Source organism: Mus caroli, unplaced genomic scaffold (genome assembly GCF_978045245.1).
Source record: "Mus caroli unplaced genomic scaffold, Mus_caroli_1 scaffold_3, whole genome shotgun sequence".
In the NCBI taxonomy this organism is placed as follows: domain Eukaryota; kingdom Metazoa; phylum Chordata; class Mammalia; order Rodentia; family Muridae; genus Mus; species Mus caroli.
In genome coordinates, this window is record NW_028227258.1 from 77,964,030 (window position 1) to 77,983,148 (window position 19,119).

The 19,119-nt window shown below is 41.2% G+C and overlaps 1 protein-coding gene across 1 annotated transcript in view; it reads left to right on the plus strand.

The window, feature by feature from the left end:
- Mnd1 (meiotic nuclear divisions 1) overlaps nt 1-19,119 on the plus strand; it is a 77,387-nt gene that overhangs the window by 48,862 nt on the left and 9,406 nt on the right. Inside the window, exons 6-7 of the mRNA XM_021158687.3 lie at nt 9-83; nt 11,697-11,811. Of these exons, the coding sequence (XP_021014346.2) occupies nt 9-83; nt 11,697-11,811 (190 nt within the window). The remainder of the gene's footprint in view (nt 1-8; nt 84-11,696; nt 11,812-19,119) is intronic.

Sequence of the window (19,119 nt, forward strand, 5' to 3'; positions counted from 1 at the left end):
TTCTCTAGCTGTCAGAGGGAAGCCAGAAGCATGCGGACTTACAGAAGAGCATTGAGAAAGCAAGAGTTGGCCGGCAAGAGACGGTACGTTTGTGTTCTATAAGTTACATAATAATATAAATGTGTGCATGTGTGTCTATTAGACAGAATAGAAATGAAAATCTTGGAGCCAGGCTGCCTGAGGTTGAAAATCTCCTAAATTCTGTTCTTAATTTTCTCAGTTGTTACATGGGGAATAATAAAATACGTTTCATTAGGTTATTGTGTGGATTAAGCTAGTTAATATTTGCAAAGCTCAAAGGGACATCTGGTACATAGAAAGCCCTATTAAATACTTATGTACATTTTTTAAGTGTTGTAAAATCTTTTGGCACATAAATGGAAAATGATCAACATAATATTCTTGTGATGGCTGTATTTGGTCATCAACTTGACTACATCTGGAATTAACTAAAACCAAGTGATTGGGTACACTTGTGAGGTACTTTTTTTTCTTTAAATCATTTGAAGTGGGAAGACCCACTTTTAATCCAGATCTTTTGAGGTGGGAAGATCCACTTTTAATCAGAGCCACACCTTCTGGTAGCAGCCTATATAAAAGACATGGAAGAAGGAAGCTTGCTCTTTTTTTCCTGCTTGCCCTCCTTCTAATTGGCAAGTTCATTCCTTCACTGGCATTAAACCCTCCTTCTTCAGGATTCCTCTGTCTCTGTATCTCTCTCCATCCCTCCTTTCCTCCATTCCTTCCTCTCTCTTTCAATATGTGTGTGTGTTTATTCATCCTGTCAGTTGTTTCTCTAGAGAATCCTGACTAATACATATTTGGTACCACAAGTGATTCCAGAGCAACAGAAGTATAAGAATGAATTTAAAAGCATCCAGAATAGGTTTTCAAATTACCAACACCTACAGTTATTGAAGCCTCTCCTAGACACTTAAACAGTATTAAAACCCCATGGGATGAACTATTTTATAGATAAATGTATTTGATTATTTACCAGCTGTGAGAGACAACAGATTTGGTGACTCCATATATAAAATGTTTGACAGTTTGTAGGAAAAATAAGGAAAATTATAATGCTGGTTTGTTGCTCAGGGCATCTCTGGATAATTTGACAAAGGAAAAAAAAAAAACCTGTGCTCTGTGATAAAACTAAGAAATGTGTAGCATCTCAGAACACAGTGAAGGACAGCAGTGCACTCGGTGATAAGACTGACCAGCTCCAGGTGCACAGAAACAATCTAAAGGTTTCTAAGTGGGCCCTGGAAGAGAAGCTTCTCTCCAGCAGCTACAGAGCTTTAGTTTCAGAAAGTCAAACTGAAGCCTTCTTTTCAAGTCCTAGCCTCTAAGGATGTTAAAGTGAGGACTGTAACTGGTAAAGAATGGGATCCTCTAACTTGGGATGGAGATATATGGGAGGTCCCTACTGAGGTTAAGAACTTGGAACCCTCAGATTCTCCAGGGTTTATCTCACTTGAGGAAATAGTCTCTCCACTCTCAGCAGAAGATGCACTCCACTCACATCCCTTGAAATACTGCCTTTTCCACCATGGATTGAGGAAATTAATTTTTCGTTGTCCAATAATCCACAGTGGTTTTCCCTTTAAGGGGATGCTAGGTGAGATAACACTGACATTCCCTAGGCCACCAATAGTTGCCTCTAGACCTACAACTGAGTAAAGACTAAGCAGCTTCCTAGAAGGGAGACAGGAAGTATATATAGTCCACGAGGATGTGTGCCACACTGCCAAACAGCTTAATGATTTTGCTAGTTTATTCAAGCAATCATTTGGGGAGTATGAGTGGGAATGGATTTTAATGATGGAAGGAACATAAAGTGAATCAGACTGAATTTATTCATAGAGGCCCTCTGAGTAGAGGAGATTCTATGTTTAATATGGAAGCTTGCTCAGTTTTAAATGGTATCAAAATTCTGTTTGGTTGGCTGAAGCATATGTCAAAAGATGGCCTACAGAAAAGGAGTAGAATATGCCTAATATCCCCTGGCTGAGTGTTGATGAAGGGATCTTAAGGCTCAAGGAAATTGCAGTGCTAGAGTAGACGCACAGTGTAAAATGTAATCCTGCACTATGGTGGGTCGAGAAGACATGCCCTTCATTAATCATATGAGACAAAGTGGTGGGAGGGGCCCCAGAACATTTGAAGAGCTCCGTTGTCACCCTTTCCTTATGCCAGACTTTAGGGTTGGAGACACTGCTGCTCTGTTGGATGAATTAAACACAAAGGGTTCATTGGGCCTGGAAGTAGCACTGGCCAAAGTGGCAGCACTGATTGGCCAAAGGCAAGGTGAGCATACTTACCATAATGGGCAGCACAGACAAAGAGATCTCCATCATAGCCTAACGCATAATGGTAGCACAGACAAAGAAATCTCCATCATAGCCTAACGCATAATGGTAGCACAGGCAAAGAGTGTCCATCATAGCCTAACTCATAATGGGCAGCACAGACAAAGAGATCTCCATCATAACCTAACTCATAATGTGCAGCACAAAGTGATGTTTATCACCATAAGCATGACTTAAGTGAACCTTTGGTACTGGCTAATCAGTTGTGATGTTTTCAGGCATGAAATAGAAAGCCTACTACATTTTTATTTGAACTATATAAGCAGAGAAAAACAACAAATGAAAGAAAGGCTGCTACATTGGATCATAGCCTGTGAACCAGTTTCCAGACTTGAGCCAGTTTGCAGACCCAGGAACCCTTAAATGAAGGGATGGCCAGGTTCCCCTGGAGAAAGATCTTGATAAAATACCTGAGTTTTACTGTTAGCCTTTCTTTATGTGGCCTTCCATAAGGGTAGCTGTACACTGGAGAAAGGAAACAATCAGACTTTCAGCGTCAGTTGGACACTGATTCTGAATTGACACTGATCCAGGTGGGGAGAACCCCAAAAAGCATTGTGGCCCTCTAGTTAAAGTAGGGGCTTACGGAGGTCAGATGATAAGTGAAGTTTTGGCTGAAGTCCAACTCACTGTGACATGAGTTCACAGTTGAACTCATCCTGTAGTTATTTTCCCAGTCCCAGAATGTATAATTAGCAAAGATATGCTTAGAAGTTGCCAGAAGTCCCATATAGGCTCCCTGACCTGTGCAGTGAGGGCTGTCATGGTTGAAAGGACCAGGTTGGAAGCCTTTAGAGTTGCCTTTGCCAAGGGAACTAGTGAGCAAAAGACAATATTGCATCTCAGGAGGAATTGCAGAAGTTAGTGCCACCATCAAGGACTTGAAAGATTTGGGGTGATGATTCCCATCACTTCCCCCTTATCCCTCCTTTCTGGCCAATGGAAAAGATGGATGTACCATGAAGAATGGCTGTTGACTTCTGAAACTCAAGTCATGACTTCAGTTGTCGCTGCTGTACCAGATGTGGTGTGACTGCCAGATCTACCAACAGCAGAGACCAACACTGAGCCACAGATAGTGTCTTTTCTCTGTGGAATGGACAACACTGTCCTTCATAGAGTAGATACTTTATCTATGAATTTGCCTCTCCCTCATATAGTGCTTCTGCCAAAATCACCATCTGTGAACTTACAGAATGCCCTATCCACCATCATGGTATTCTATACAGTACTGCTTCTGACCAAAGAACTCCCTTCACAGCCAGAGAGGTGTGGCAGTGGTCTCACGATCATGCAATGTACTGGTCTTTCCAAGTTTCCCAACATTCTGAAGCAGCTGCCCTGATAGGAAGATGGGATGGTCTTTTGATGTCATAAACAGTGCCAATTAGGTGACAGCACCCTGGAGGGCCAGGGAGAGTTTTCCAGAACACACTTCTCCCATAGCCAGGATCCATGAATCCAGGAATCAAGGGATGGAAAAGGCAGTGGTTCCACTCACTATCATCCCTAGTGACCCACTAGAAAAATTGTCACTTCCTGTTCCCATGACCTTAAGTTCTGCTGGCCCAGAAGTTTTGGTTCCAGAGTGGGCAGTGCTTTTGAAAGGAGCACAACAAACATTCCACTGAACTGGAAGCTCAGACTTCCTCCTGGACACTTTGGGCTTCTGAAAGGAATAACTATTATTTTACAGGCTAAGAAAGGAATAACAGTATTGGGGGGGGGGGTTAACTGATCAAGTTTACCAGGGAAAATTGGATTGCTTCTCACAATGGAGGTAAGAAAGATTAGGCCTTGAGTGTAGGAGATCCTTTTGAGTGTCTCTTGGTGTTATCGTGTCTGGTGACTAGAGTCATAGGAAACTACAACAACCTAATCCAAGCAGGATGACAAAGGGTCCATACTGCTCAGGAGTAAAGATCTGGGTCACTCTTCCAAGAAAAGAGCCAAGACCTGCTGAAGTACCTGCTGGGGTGGAGGAAATATTGAATGGGCCGTAGAGAAAGGTAGTTACAAATACCATCTAAGGCCGTGTGACTAGTTGCAGAAACTGGGACTATAATTGACATGAATACGTCCCTCATATTTTGTTAAGACTGTGTTTGTACAGATATTTGTGTTTTCTTTCCTCCATTTCTTTATCATATAATCTAACATCAGTTAAGAGAATATCATTGGTTATCATGTTTAAGTCTGAGATACTGAAAGAATGTCCTTTAAGGGACATTGCCACCTATTCTAAATTTATAATAAGCTTGCAGTTGTATAAGGTATGGTTATATAATGTTAGACAAAATTATCACCTGATTAAATATATAATATACTTACATTGTATGTATATATTATATGTGGGAGAGTTTTATCATGTTAGATGTAATTATGACCTGGTTATTATTTTTATTTAGAAATTAAGCATGACTTAAGGATATATGATTGTGTGTGTTAACCTGACAAGGGGTGGACTTGTGATGGTTGTTTTTGATTGTGAACTTGACTGTATCTGGTATTAACTAAAATCTAAAGGACCGTGTATGTTATCACTGTGTGAGGGTCAATATGTGATTTAAGCTGTGATAGAGTTTCTTTTATGAACTTGAGTGCCCTTGTATTCACTGTATAGATGTTAAGATTGCAGTATCCTTTCTGTGGATTTTTCCTTTGAGTATTTAGTGTCTTTCCCTATCTCTCTGACTAGTTTTGGTTGCATAGTAAATAGTGGCTCTGCCAGCTGGCTTCTGAGGTCCATCTGCTTGGAATATCTTTTTACATCATTTTTCCCTGAGGTGAATTCTATTGTTCATGGTAATGTGTTTCTTGGATGCAGCTAAAGGATGAAACCTGTTATGAATGAATCCACTCTGCTAAACTGTGCTGTTTTATTGGGAAATCGAGACCATTGATGATGAGAGTTATTGATGAACAATGTCTGTTTATTGATTCCTGTTTACTGTTGTTGAGGTGGATTTTTTTGTTTTGTTGTTTGTTTTTGTTTTTGATCTCTGGTCTGATATTATTTATTTCTTATGTTGTCTTGGGTATTATTAGATTTTTCAGGTTGAAATTTTCCCTCTAGTGCAACCTTTGGGAGTCAATGACCCTTTCACGGGGGTTCCTAAGACCATCAGAAAACATATATTTACATAACAATTCATAACAATAGCAAAATTACAGTTATGAAGGTGGATTTCTGAGTTCAAGGCCAGCCTGGAACAGAGTGAGTTCCAGGACAGGCAGGGCTATACAGAGAAACCCTGTCTCAAAAAATCAAAAAAAAAAAAAATATTACAGTTATAAAGTAGGAATGAAAATAATGTTATGGTGGGAATTCACCAAAACATAAGGATAGCAGCATTAGGAAGGTTGAGTACCACTGCTCTAGTGTTTTCTCTAGGGCTGAGTTTATAGATAAATAGAGCTTAAATTTGGTTTTATTATAAAATATTTTTCTCCGTCTATTGTGATAAAAAGTTTTGCTGGGTATATACTTTGGGATGGCATAGTAAGAGTCTCCTAGAGTCTCTCCAAGCCCTTCCAGTTTTTAGAGTCTCTATTGAGAAGTGAGATGTTATTGTAGTATTAAACTCCCTTTAAATGTTATTTATTCCCTTGCAGCTTTTAATAAGCTTTCTTTGTTCTGTATGTTTGATATTTTATTATTATGTGATGTGGGGAGTTTCTTTTCTAGTCCAGAGTCTGGAGCTCTGTATGCTTCTTATACTTTGATAGATATTACCTTCTTTAGGTTGGGGAACTTTTCCTCTCTAATTTTGTTGAAGATATTTGCTGTGCCTTTGGTTTGGGTTTCTTCCTTTTCCTCTATTCTATCATTCATAGAATTGTCCCTTTCATAGTGTCCCTGATTTCCTGGATACTTTGCACCTGATATTTTTAGATGTAACATTTTCTTTGACTAAGTTACCCATTCCTTTCATTTTGTCTTCAACGACTGAGATTCTCTTTTCTATCTCTTGTATTCTGTTGGTGAGGCTTGCCTCTGAGTTTCTTGTTTGAGTTTTTATATTTTTAATTTTTAGCTTTCCCTCAGTTTGGGTTTTCTTTACCGATTCTATTTCCATCTATAGTTCTTGAACAGTTTTCTTCATTTCATGGATGTCTTTAATGGATTATTTCTTCTTTAAGGCTCTCTAAAATAGTCTTAAAGTCTATTGTAAAGTCCTTGTCTTATGCTTCAGCTACACTGCATTTTTCAGGGCCTATTGTGGTAGGGTTGCTGGGCTCTAGTGGAGACATGTTGTCCTGGCTGTTAATGGTTGTGTTTTTATGCAGGTGGCTTGTCATCTGGGATTGGGAAGATTGTAATTTTAGGTGCTGATGTTTGGTCTTGTCTTTGTTGAGTGGGTGTTTTGCTCCTTGGTTTCTTTTGCCCTCTCTGGTTCTTAGGAGAATGTGGTGGCTGTGAGTTGCCTGGTGGAGAGTAATTCTGAGATCCTGACAGGTATGGCCACTGGGGGCTCCAGTTAGGATGTATTCTTAGTGAAAGCTGATACTTGAGATGGAGCTGGGCTAGAAGTGGGGAGGTGCAGATAAGGGTTCACAGAGGGAAGAATGCAGAGTGTGCCTCTGGGATATGCTTAGCCACCCTGACCCAAACAGGTGCAGGGAAGGAGGAGAGGCCGGAATTGGCAGTTTATAGAGTTCCCAGAGAATACATGCTGGATTGGAGGCTTGAATGAAAGGATGTGGGGAGGGAGTAGTGAGGGAGGGAGAAGATCTATGGGTTCTGCTAGAATTGGGGGCAGGGAGGAAGAGGAGGCTACAGCGGGTGGTGTCATACAGATGTGAGCATGAGACTGGGCTATTGGGTTTACAAGAGACGAGAGACAGTGAAGGCCTACCTGATTTCCTGGCAGACATGGCAGGCAGGTTCCCAGGAAGTACCTGCAGAAGGCTGAGACAAAGGGATGTGGATGGGATGGGGGTAAGGGTAGTGGAGGCTGTAGGAGATCTGCTTGATCAGATGGATATGGGGGTAGAGAGGAACCTAGAGTTTTGTACTCTACCACTGGGCTACACATGCCCTTGGCCCAACCTGTTTGACTATTAAAAGTGCAGTATGTGCTTTAATGTGCTACCAGAGATTTTGTATTTTAGAATCAGGTACTTTTAGCTTCCTCTTTATTTCAACAATGGAGTTATAAAAATGTTTTAAGTCAAGTGTGGTGGTTCATGCCCGTAATCCTAGCACTTAGAAGGCTGTCTGGACGACATAATGAGTTCCAGGCCAGCCTGGAATATGGTGTGAAACGTGACTCAAAACAAACATACAAATGACAGGGGATGTAGCTAAGTTGGTAGAACTTTTGCTTAGTGTGTACAAAACCATGGGCTAAGCCTCAGTACTGCATAAACCTGGGGTAGTGCTTGCCTGTAAGCCCCAATACTCAGGAGGTCCAAAGTTCAAGGTCATTCTCAGCTACATAGGAAGTTCAAGTCTGGCATAAGGAGACTCTAGTTCAAAACAATGGTAACTGAAAGAAACAAAGGGAGGGAAGAGAAGAAAGACAAAGAGTTGAATAAATTCTCTATATTTTAACATTAAACATCAGCACAGACTACTAAACACTCCACCTTAGCCTCTGTTCCTATTGCTTGATTGTGAAAGGGAGCAATCTGGAAATGCTCTGCACTACAGAAAGGACTGTTTCACAGTTTATAGGGAGTATGTGTTTCCACATTTACTTCAGATTTATTCTTTCATGTTAGTTTTCAGCAGTCAGAGATAGAAATTGGATGTCAGTAATTTTCTGTATACTGTTTAAGGGAAGGTCGCCTCTTGGCATCACCCAAACCTGCTATTTCTGCAGTTGATAGTAGTAGTTGCTGCTTCTTTGTTCCATTTCTTTTTTTCTGTAACACTGGCAGTAGCTGAGAGAAGCACCTACAATGAGTAGTGGCATAGGCATGTCTGGAAATTGTCAACCAGGTTACCGAGTATGAGTCAATCCATGTAGACGGTGGAGCTGGGGGTAGGGAGGCCTACTGTCAAGCCACAGCAGAGCTTTCAGCCCTCAGAAGAGTATAGTAATTCAAAAAGGCTCCTAAGAATGTCTTAAGACAGGAAGTTTCAGAAGTACTCTATTGAGGTTTTGTCTTTTATTGTCTACTGTAATACTAAGTGTGGGCCCCCAAGAGTCTGAAGTCTGCATGTAGCCCCTGTGACCCTGTCCCACGTTATTTCTGATTGGTGAATAAAGATGCCAACAGCCAAAAGTTGGGCAGATACCTATTCTCCATATTATCAGAATCTACTTTCCTACTGAACCCCAAATTATTGCCATACTATATTTCATCTGACTGTTCTTAACTCCATTTTGCTAGCCCACAGGGCCATGTCTTTATGGCTCACCTAACCCATGGCAGCTTCTCCTTCTCTCTCCTGCACCTTCACCTTGTTCCTCTTCTTCCTCTTCCTCATCTGACCCCAAGTCCTGGAAACTGAAACCTCACCTATGTCTCTTCTGCCCAGCTATTGGCTGTTGGCATGTCTTGGGGGCCTGTGCTTAGCATTACAATAGACAGTAAAAGACAAAACCTCAACAATTCCCACTTTTAGTCCAATAAAGGACTCTTTTCTCTCAGCAACTATAACAAGTATGCAAATTATTAGGTATGATATATACTTGTAACATCTGGTTCATCATATTTGGTAATTTAGATAAAGTGTTTTATCGTCTATCCTAAGTTAAAGGGTTTATAATTCTGTTCCTCAATCATGTTTGATTTTTAACTTGTATTACCATCTGAAAGCCATCCTTTTAAATCTAGAACACCTTCTTTAATGCTAAACAACATAAGCTCAATTATGAGACTATAACTAGTCTTCAACCCCGTCAGAGATTTAAAAAGGAATATATATTCAAATATATATTGCAGGTATGCAGTATGCAGGAACATAACTTCCAAAATTTAAACAGTTGGCAGAGACAGATGACTTCCTGGACAGTCTCCATTGTTCCTTACAGTGTTCGAGCATCTATCTTCAGCTTTCTGGCCCAGAACATCTGAAGCAGGAATTATGAATGACTAGCTTACCCTGCCTTAGCAGAGCTTAGCAGTTGACTATCCTGCATCTGTTTGTCCTTTTTGAACAGCATTCTATCTGTAGATGAAATTAGGGCTCTTTTTTTTTTTTTTTTTTTTTTTTTTGGCCAGTGACTAGCTGTCACAAATGAAGCAACACCTCATGGAAGTATTTGTGCTTAATTCAGGGTTATGAGTAGGAAAGTAGATTCTGATAATATGGAGGCTTGGTAGTTGCTCAGCTTTTGTGCTGCTTAAGCCTTATTAAAAATATAAAGGCTGTTTGTGTTTTTTTTATCTGGGAACTCAATAAGCAAAGGCGGGGCTGGGTTTAAATAATTTCTACAACAGTACTCACCCTCTGTTAGCGATCAGTCATGGCAATGCTGCTGAAGAAGTAGCTACACTGGGTACATTGTCAGGTACTTTCCAAGTGCAGTTTGTTTGCCAACAGTGTAAGGAATGGCAGTCACCTATCGCTAGTTCTGTATTTGAGGAACTGGAAGCACGAAGGCATTGAATACCTTGGCAGAGGTTCCTGCACTGGTGCCATCTAGGCTGTCTTCACATCCAGGTGCCTGCAGAGTTGTCATTGCACTCACATGGGTGTTCTCCCTCTGCTTCTCTTCTCTTCACTAGCCTTCCCTTTTCCTCTTTCTTCTGTCAAAGCATGGATCATCTGGGCTTAGATAGCAAGGAAAGACCATTCCGTTACATCCTACTTAGCCTTAAATTTATTTCTCTGAGCTGTGTCAGTGTGGCATTTACTAATTATATTTACCCATTTGTATTTAAGTCATGCATAGTTCAGTTTCTCAGTCATAGCTACCATAATGGCACACATGTGTCTAATGACCCTGCAGTGGAGAGTGCAGAGCTAGGATGTCCCCACCATGCAGTGCTCTATGGGCTGGGCTGTTCTAGAGCATCTTACCGTCTAGACAGCAACAGCAGCAGCAAAGCCAAAGCTAGAGAACAAGGAGAAAGTGCACAGAGGCAGGCAGGGAGCCTTGGGCCAGTTCCAGGCAGGCCATTTGAACTTTGACTTTTGCCTTAAATTTATCTGAGAATCTTTGCCAGCATTTGATTTTGTGTGAAATTATTTTTCCAATTTCACAAATGTTAGTCACACATTTGTAGCACCATGGCATCTCTGAGTTGGTGAAGCCTCTGCCTGAAATGTCAAAGGGTACCTGTCTGTTGGCTCATGCTATTTAAAAGCCTTATGTTGTTCATCTTGAAAGAAAAATGGCAGGAGGCCATTTCTGATCCCTTTAAATATTTATAAAGGTTAATCATTTAAAATTGAAAAGAGCTCTAGAACTTTTTTCAAACACTCTTTAAAGAATAATTGCTTAATGACTGATGTTGACAGAAACTATGACTTACATGTGTTAGCACAAGCCATGAAACTACCCAAAAAGTAGTGCGAGTTTTCCCCTGATGTATGGCAGCGTCATCATCTTTGAGTTCATCCATGTTAACCATCCGTTCCTGCCTGCTTACAATTATTACACTCAGCATATTTATTTTATTTAATTACTCATATCTATGAAAAGCACTGGAGAGTTCAGTGAAGGACGAGAATTAGACTTACTATACTGTTCATACATGTGAGTACAAGCATACCTCAGTTTCCACAGCGGGAGTGGCTCCTAGACCTTGTGAGATACTAAAATCTGGATGTTCAAGTTTGTTATTTAAAAAAATTGGGCCAGTGAGGCTCACCAGGTAAAGGCTTTCCAAGCCTGACAGCCTAAATTCAATCCCCAGGACCCTCGGAATGGAAGGAGAGACCTGGCTCTTGCAAGTTCTCTGATATCCACACAAATAATGCATAAATGAACATGCCAATTATATATGTCTCTATAATACATTTATGTAAAATGCATATTTAGATATAAATGTAATACATGTCTACAAGATGGCATAATAGTTGCATATAGTTTTAATAATAATCTTTTAAGTAATATCTAGATTACTTATAATTCCTACTACAACAGAAATGCTCTGTAAACATTTGTTATGTTGTATCATTCAGAGGGTGAGTGCATTGAGAGAAACTTCTGTACATGTTTAGTACAGGTGGTGGGGGTTGCCTTGTTTTGTTGTGTTTTTTAAGTAGTTTTGATAGTGGATAATTGGATCTTCAGATGCAGAACCCATGGACACTGAGAACTGAGTAGATAAATATAGCATGTCAAAACATGTATTTTTGAAATTTATTACATTACACATAAGATTTTATTTGGCCTAACTGTACATAAAATCCTTTAAATCCAGGAAGAACGAGCCAGGCTTGCAAAAGAACTTTCTTCATTTCGAGACCAAAGGCAGCAACTCAAGGCAGAAGTGGAAAAATACAGAGAATGTGACCCACAGGTTGTGGAAGAGATACGTAAGTTTGCATCATAACTTGAGCATCTTTAATGTGGTAACCGGAGACTTTGCATCTCTACTTGCCCAGAACGATCCTTTCCTTGTTTATGAGAAGACCGGCTTCCTCCTAAGCCACTTCAGTGCTGCGCGTGCAGCTATCTAACAGAAAGACACTGCCTTCCGCATGATGTCTCTAAAGAGACTCAGTCCAGCCCTGAGTGGTCACAGCTTTGCCGCTGAAATCATTTCAAGAGTAAGGAAGGTGAGCCGGGTAAGGACAGTAGAGGCGTAAGACGGTCAGGAAACTGAGAGGTCAGAGAAGGAGCCGGGTGCTCTCAGGCACCTCCAGTCTATGAGGAAACCTACTGTTACCGGCTAAGAAAAGGGTACAGAAATACGAGAGCCTGCCAAGTTGTAAGGTTGTCTTATGGATGGATACACCAGTGACTTTCTTGTAACTGTGGAGGGCAGAGGACAGCTTACAGCAGCTGGTTCTCTCTTCTTCCCATCTGGATCTCAGGAGTCTGACGCAGGCCATCAAGCTTGGTAGCGAGCACCTTTGACCACTGAGCTATCTTACCTGCCTTATTTCAATTTTAAAATTGAACCCTCAAAGCTTGGCATTATTTATGTATTTATATAATATAAAATTATAATACTTATAGAATTTTAAAAAACATTATAAGAATTTAACATTAAACTGTTTAGGAAAATATATATAACTTTTCCCATATTTTTCTATTTAACTTACTTTTGTTTAGGGCAAACTTTACTAAGTGTATCTTTTTAAAACTCAGACATAGTACATGACTAAGACTTTGAGAAAACTGCAAGTACTTGGTACATTAGAAGTAGCCAGCGCAGAGTTGGATTGTAATTAAGGTGGCCTAGCTGGAGTGTGTGTGTTTGGGCGTGTGTGTGTGTGTGTGTGTGTGTGTGTGTGTCTGTGTGTGTCTGTGTGTGAGCTGCTGTCTTTTAAGAACAAGTTCTTTCTATGTAGCCCAAGCTGGCTTCAAGCTAGCAAGCTAGCAATTCCCTTGCCTCAGGCTCCAGAATGCTGGAATTACAGCACAGTCAGGGCCACCTGCCCAAGGAAACACCTGTGACCATACAGTGGAGACCATAGAACAAAAGATCTTCCTTGACTATGGCCAAGCAGTGTAGAGCGTAAACAAAAGGAAACTAGCCAGCTAAGCAAGCAAGCACTGCCCTAAAGAAACAGTGGCAAGGGGGGCCACTTGACACTGCAGGGAGAAAGGAGCAGACCAGGCAGAGGGTCTGAGGAACAGATTTGCTTCCTGGAAAAACCTGAGAGTTTGAATTGATCACAGAGGGATTAGGCTGCGTCAGGGCAGGTGAATTCAGGACCTGCTGGAAGATACAGCCATGCTGATCTGAAAGCAAGTCACCTGAGGGTGTTGAGCCGGGGGTAGAAACAGATCTGGGAAGCTCTTCAGGACCTTAGGCACACCACACAGCTGCATCTCGAGCAGGTGACCTTTTGAGAGTGGAAGATTAGTGAAGCTAGCTTCCTGGTTGCCACCTCCTCTTTGGTTTCCTGCTGCTGTGAGCATCTATGTTCACTGAAGATCCTCTGATTTTACAACTTTCAATTGAAATAGCTAATTTTATAGAGCTAAGCACTTTGTTCTTCTGAACGGTGAAAAAGAATCTGTGAGAAGAGACGTCTCTCCAAACACAGAATTTGTTAAGAATGGCTGTCTCAACGAGTTCTACTTCCATCTCTGTGAAAATCTTTGTCTCTTAGGAGGCAGAGGCAGGCAGATCTCTGAATTTGATGCCAGCCTGGTCTACAGAGATAGTGCCAGGATAGCCAGGGCTACACAAATAAACCCTGCCTTGAAAAACCAAAAACTAAACCAAAATAAAGCATCTTAAAGAGCAGCACTGTCCAGCTGCTGTGCGGTGGTTGTCGCTGCTTCCCGGGAGCAGCACTTCCTTTCTTCGTGTCCCACGCACGCCTCTCTCTGTTTGGGAGCTGTAACTGTTCGCTCTCCTTAGTGAGGATTTCAGATTTGCTACTTCGTGATTCTCACGGTACTGCACCAGGTGGTTCCTTGGGCAGGTGACCCTGGCCAACATCACTTATGCATCATGAGACTCAAGATTGAAAACAGCTAACTATGGCCAGGTATCTTAGCATGCCCATAACAAGCTCAGGAGTACTTACAAAGATCCAAAATCACCTAGCAAAACAGGCTTGCTTGGAATGCAGACTAATATCTCCAGTTGTGCAGCCTAGGAAAGTGTGATGCAAACTGAACAGTGTCAGTCAGAACAGAGTAATGAACAAGAGGCAGAACCAGCGGGGCAGACCATCACAATGGTCACATTTCCTGACAGGAAAACTATCTCTGACGTGACAATTACACTGATTGGATTAATAGCTGATCGCTTTTTGCCAAGGATCAGATTAGTGTATTTGAAAACAGCGGAGAGTAAAGTTAGATATTAAACTTGTGACCATGAGCTGAGGACATCGTAGTTTCACATATGTGTAACTGGACTCAGAAAGGAGTGCAGTGCCTGCTAGACCAGGGAAATATGTATAAAAATAAACAATTGTTTTAAATTTTAATGAAGCAGATTGTGTACTGGCTATTGCCTCCTATACCATATGCAGTAAATTATTCATGAAGTTTTTCAGTGAAAACTACGATTTCCACAGATCCAAGAAACTTAAAATTGTTAGTAGCAGATGTCAGAAATATCATCATTAAATTTAAATAACTTTATTAGGCTCTAACTTCTAACCCCAAATGTTAATGTCCTTTTTTATAATGAAGATTTTCATAGGATTTCAGCTATCAAGTTAGTCAGAAATAATTGGATTAAAGGATTATGTGGTTTAGAAATTGATTGTAATAGGATTTAGCTCTTGACAGCATGGCTCGTACACTCACATTACAACAATCAGGCTTACCCAAGTTGTCCTCCATTCATGTGGGGCAAGATTTCCTAATAATAGTCCATAGAGACGTGTCTAATAGTAATTTGTTTTTAAATAATGTCTGCAGGAAATATTTGCAGTTCATCCTTCCGGTGGGATAATTGATGCTATTCACAAGTTTAGTTGTCAGTAACTAGGAAAGCGAAAAGTCAGAGCAACAGTTTTATTTTTAAAAATACTACGATTTTAGCTACCATAGTCATTATTTGAACAAGATTAAGTAAAACTAGATGTAGAAACTAAATTTTCACAAAAGTACTTGAAAGTAAGCCAGGCGTGGTGGTACATACCTACAGGCCCAGCTGTCTGGGAAGATGAGGCATAAAGGTCAGAAGTTTGAGGCCAGCCTGGGCAGCTTAAATCCTGCTTTGTTTCCTGAGCGCTGGGTGTGTGCTGCCTCCACCTGGCTGCCATGGTACATGGGCGTGCGCCACTGCTGCCTGGCTGCCTGTCTATATGTAAATGATCAGTTCTGTATTAAATATTATCGGACTTGCAAAGAAAGAAGAGAATGTACCTCACAAGCTACAATGTAGAGGCTGCTCCGAGCAAGCAGTGCTAAGCTCAGCAGACAAGTTCATCGAGCTGCTCTAAGCATATTCACCAAAGGAGAGCTGCCTATAAAGATAAAGGAAGGCCTAAGCAACTCACAAAGCACATAGTATTAGTAAAGAAATAGAAGCCGTACTAGAAGGACTGAGGAGAAACTCTGGAGTTTAGAACTGCAGCAGCCGAACTGAGGTCAGACTGCACACAGTACGGATGGAGCTGACTGGGAAAGAGTCAGCAGAGTGAAAGATGGCACCATGGCGATGCTCTGAGCTTAGGAAGAGGAAGAACCAATAATGAGGAAACCTTTCAGACCTAACACCTGTGGCATCACGATCAAATTGTTGTAATTAAGGGCAATTTTGAAAGTAGCAAGAAAGAACCAAGTCGTAGTCGTAATCAGGGATCGTCACTGAGATTAGCCACTTTTTCTACTTAGAAATCCCGAAGCCAAAAGCATTTGGGGCAGGGAGGGGTCTCGGGGAGGATGCATTCTGAATAATGAAGGAAAGCTGTCAGTCAGGGATTGTATTTCCAGAAACAGGTCCTCCAGAGATAATGGGCAAAGTAAGATATCTTAGTGAACGACTACTAGCTTGTAGCAGAGGAACCCTTCAGAACTCTGAAGGGAGCTCTTCACATGGAGGGAAAGTAACATTGGCACCTAAGTTGCTCAATATGAAGAAGAAAATCACTAGTGAGGTTAAGTAGACAATTTACATATACCGCATATATTTACCTTTTAATCTGATTTAGGAGGCATCTGTGTAAAGCAGTCCTGTCTGTAAGTAACCACGTGGTGTATAAAGTACAGTCCACCGCCACAGCCGCATACCTGATGAAAGTGATGTCATCCAGCGGGAAAGATAGGGAAATAACGTTGAGACTTATCTGAATTAGAATGCTAAAGAGTCAGACATTAGTGCCAATCCTTAGGATAGTCACCAAAATACCAAAAGATAACAACACCACCCCCAAGCACATGGTACAAAAACCAGCAGGGGAAGCCGGCGTTAAATTTCCTTTGTAGAGTATTTCTGGCAAGCAAAATCTGTGAGTTTCTTTTCTTTTCTTTTTCTTTCTTTCTTTTCTAAGACAGGGTTTTCCTGTGTAGCCCTGGCTGTCTGGAAGTCACTCTGTAGACCGAGCTGGTCTTGAACTCAGATTTGCCTGCCCCCTCCCCTGCCCCTGCCCCCGCCCCCACCCCTGCCGAGTGCTGTGTGCCACCACTCAGCTACCCTGAGGTTTTTTTTTTTTTTTTTTTTTAGTTTTGCGTGTGTGTGTGTGTGTGTGTGTGTGTGTATGTTTTACATTATTTTAGAGTGCAGAAATTTGAGGGAGAAAGGGAGAAAGATAGAAAAACTTTAAATAATTCCACTTAATACAAACATTAGTTATGGAAAAATTGAAAGATAAAAGGGACATCTGACCAAGTGCACCCGTTTCTTTCTGTTGCTATGATAAACACCGACCAAACATAACCTGTGGATGAGAGGGTTTCCTTTGGCTTGTGGTTCTAGAGGGTGAGTCCACAGTGGTGAGTGAGGCGTGGAGCAAAGAGCTGGCCAAGCACATTTGAACTACACACAGAAAACAAAGCATCAGACAGAAGCCATCGGTATCTAAACTCCAGAACCCACCCTAGTGGTGTGCGTCCTCCAGCAAGGCTCTGTCTTCTAAAGGTTCTGTGACCTCCCCAAACAGTGCCACCAACTGGGGGGTGGGGGGGTGGGGGGATGGTTCAAATCTGAGAGAATATGAGGGATATTTCTCATTTAAACCATCATACATGGGGAATGACAGAATGTCATGTAAATAGTATCTAATTATACTAAGGGAATATGGCTTGTTTCCCAGTGAAAAGGCTGGGGAGGCCAAGAGGGAAGGAAATAAGTCAACTAATTATATGCCACCTAGAAAAGACTCCTATTTAAAGACAAAAATATTTTAAAGGAAAAGGCTGGAGGAAGACTTACAAACAGTAATTGAAAGGGGTCATAGCAACTACACTAAGAGCAAAGAAAATAGCCTGTGAGGTGAGTTACTGCCAGTGTGGCAAGTGCAGCTGATGAGGATGATGACGACTACGACGGGTCAGAACATACAGGTCATGTGTGTGCATGGGATGGTCTGAGAGAGTAACCTCCCCTGCAAGCTCCTGTACTTGTATCCTGGTTCCCAGCTGATGCCACTGTTTGGGGAGAGTTAGGAGCTGCAGCCCAGCTGAGGGAGTTTGCCCAGGAGGCAGGCTTTGAGAGTTTGAAGCTTTTTATCCATTCCCTTTGATCTTTGCCTCCTGTTTGTATTTAAAGCTCTCTGTTGCTACCTCCATGCCTCCCCGATGCCTGCTGCTTGCTGCCTCCTGACCATAATGGAACTCTTTAAGCCAGAATATATTTTTTTCTTCATAGGGTGCCTTTGGTCATGGTGTTTATCATAGCAACAGAAAAGCAATTAATATATGCAGATAAGACATGAATTATAAAATCCATGGGGCAAAAGCCTAAAGAAGTAAAAGGACAGATAGATTCGATAATAATAGCTGAAAGCTCTAGTATTTGAATACTGAATAATTCTTTGAACAAGCAGTTGAATGAGGAATGGTGTAGTCAGCTCTGTGGCTCACATGCTCCTCATGCAGGTGGTCCAGCTCCGGGTTAAATCCTGAGTATCCCTTTGCTAAAATCAGATGAACTAGAACATAAGGATGCAGATTTACCACTGAACTACAGATCCAGACAGTGGTCAGTGATGGAATTCTACCGAATGTTTAAATGACTCTTTGAGCTGAGAGTAGAGAACTGTGTAGGTTAACACTCAGTGCCAGCATCATTCTGCTGTCACAGCAAGACAAAGAGGTAACAAGAAAGGAAAATTAAGTTCATAGTGAAAATCTCAACCAAATACTCGTCGGCCCAGTGCAGCAGCCCAGGAGAAGGATTACTCACCTGACAAAGTGTCACTTATCTTGAGCACGTAGGGTTTGTTGTGCCTGTGAAACAACATAGCTAACCTACAAAAATGCAAGATATTATAAAATAAAAGTTAGTGGGAGGAGGACAACCAAATCTTTGTCTACATAAATGAAAAAGAATTGTTTTGCTTTTGTTTTGTTTTAGTTTTTGTGTGAGGCAAGGCCTCACTGTGTCCCTTTGGCTGGTCTAGAATTCATTATGCAGACCAGGCTGGCCTATTAATTGTAAGTTATTCCCCCTGACCCCTGTAGAGACAGGGTGTTGGATTAAAGGTGGGTACCACCACACCCAGCTAAAAGACATTCTTTTTAATTTAATAGTCATATGCAATTAACAGTATTCAGTAAACTGGGGCTGGACATGAAGTTCCTCAGTCTATGCAGAGGCCGTGCTCCTGATGGAATTCTCCCTCATCACGAGTTCCGCCTGGACTAGGAGTTCTAGCCAGGGCAATCAGTCAAGAAAAACAAAACAAACAAACATAAAAACCTCAGAATACTCAGTCTGAAGAGGAAGAACTAAAGGCAGTTGCTTTTAGATTATATATTTTTGTAGCTATATAGACAATCTTCATCATATTTATATATGTGGAAACAAATGCCCCCACAATAAATTTTCAATAGTATTTATATAAACAGAAGTAAACATCCCTAAAACTATTCTGACTAATAATGTCCGAGGTTTACATTACCAACATGTCAATACTTTAAAAACCATATGTGTGGGGATTTTTTAAGATTTATTTATTATTATATGTAAGTACACTGTAGCTGTCTTCAGACACACCAGAAGAGGGCTTCAGACCTTATTATGGATGGTTGTGAGCCACCAT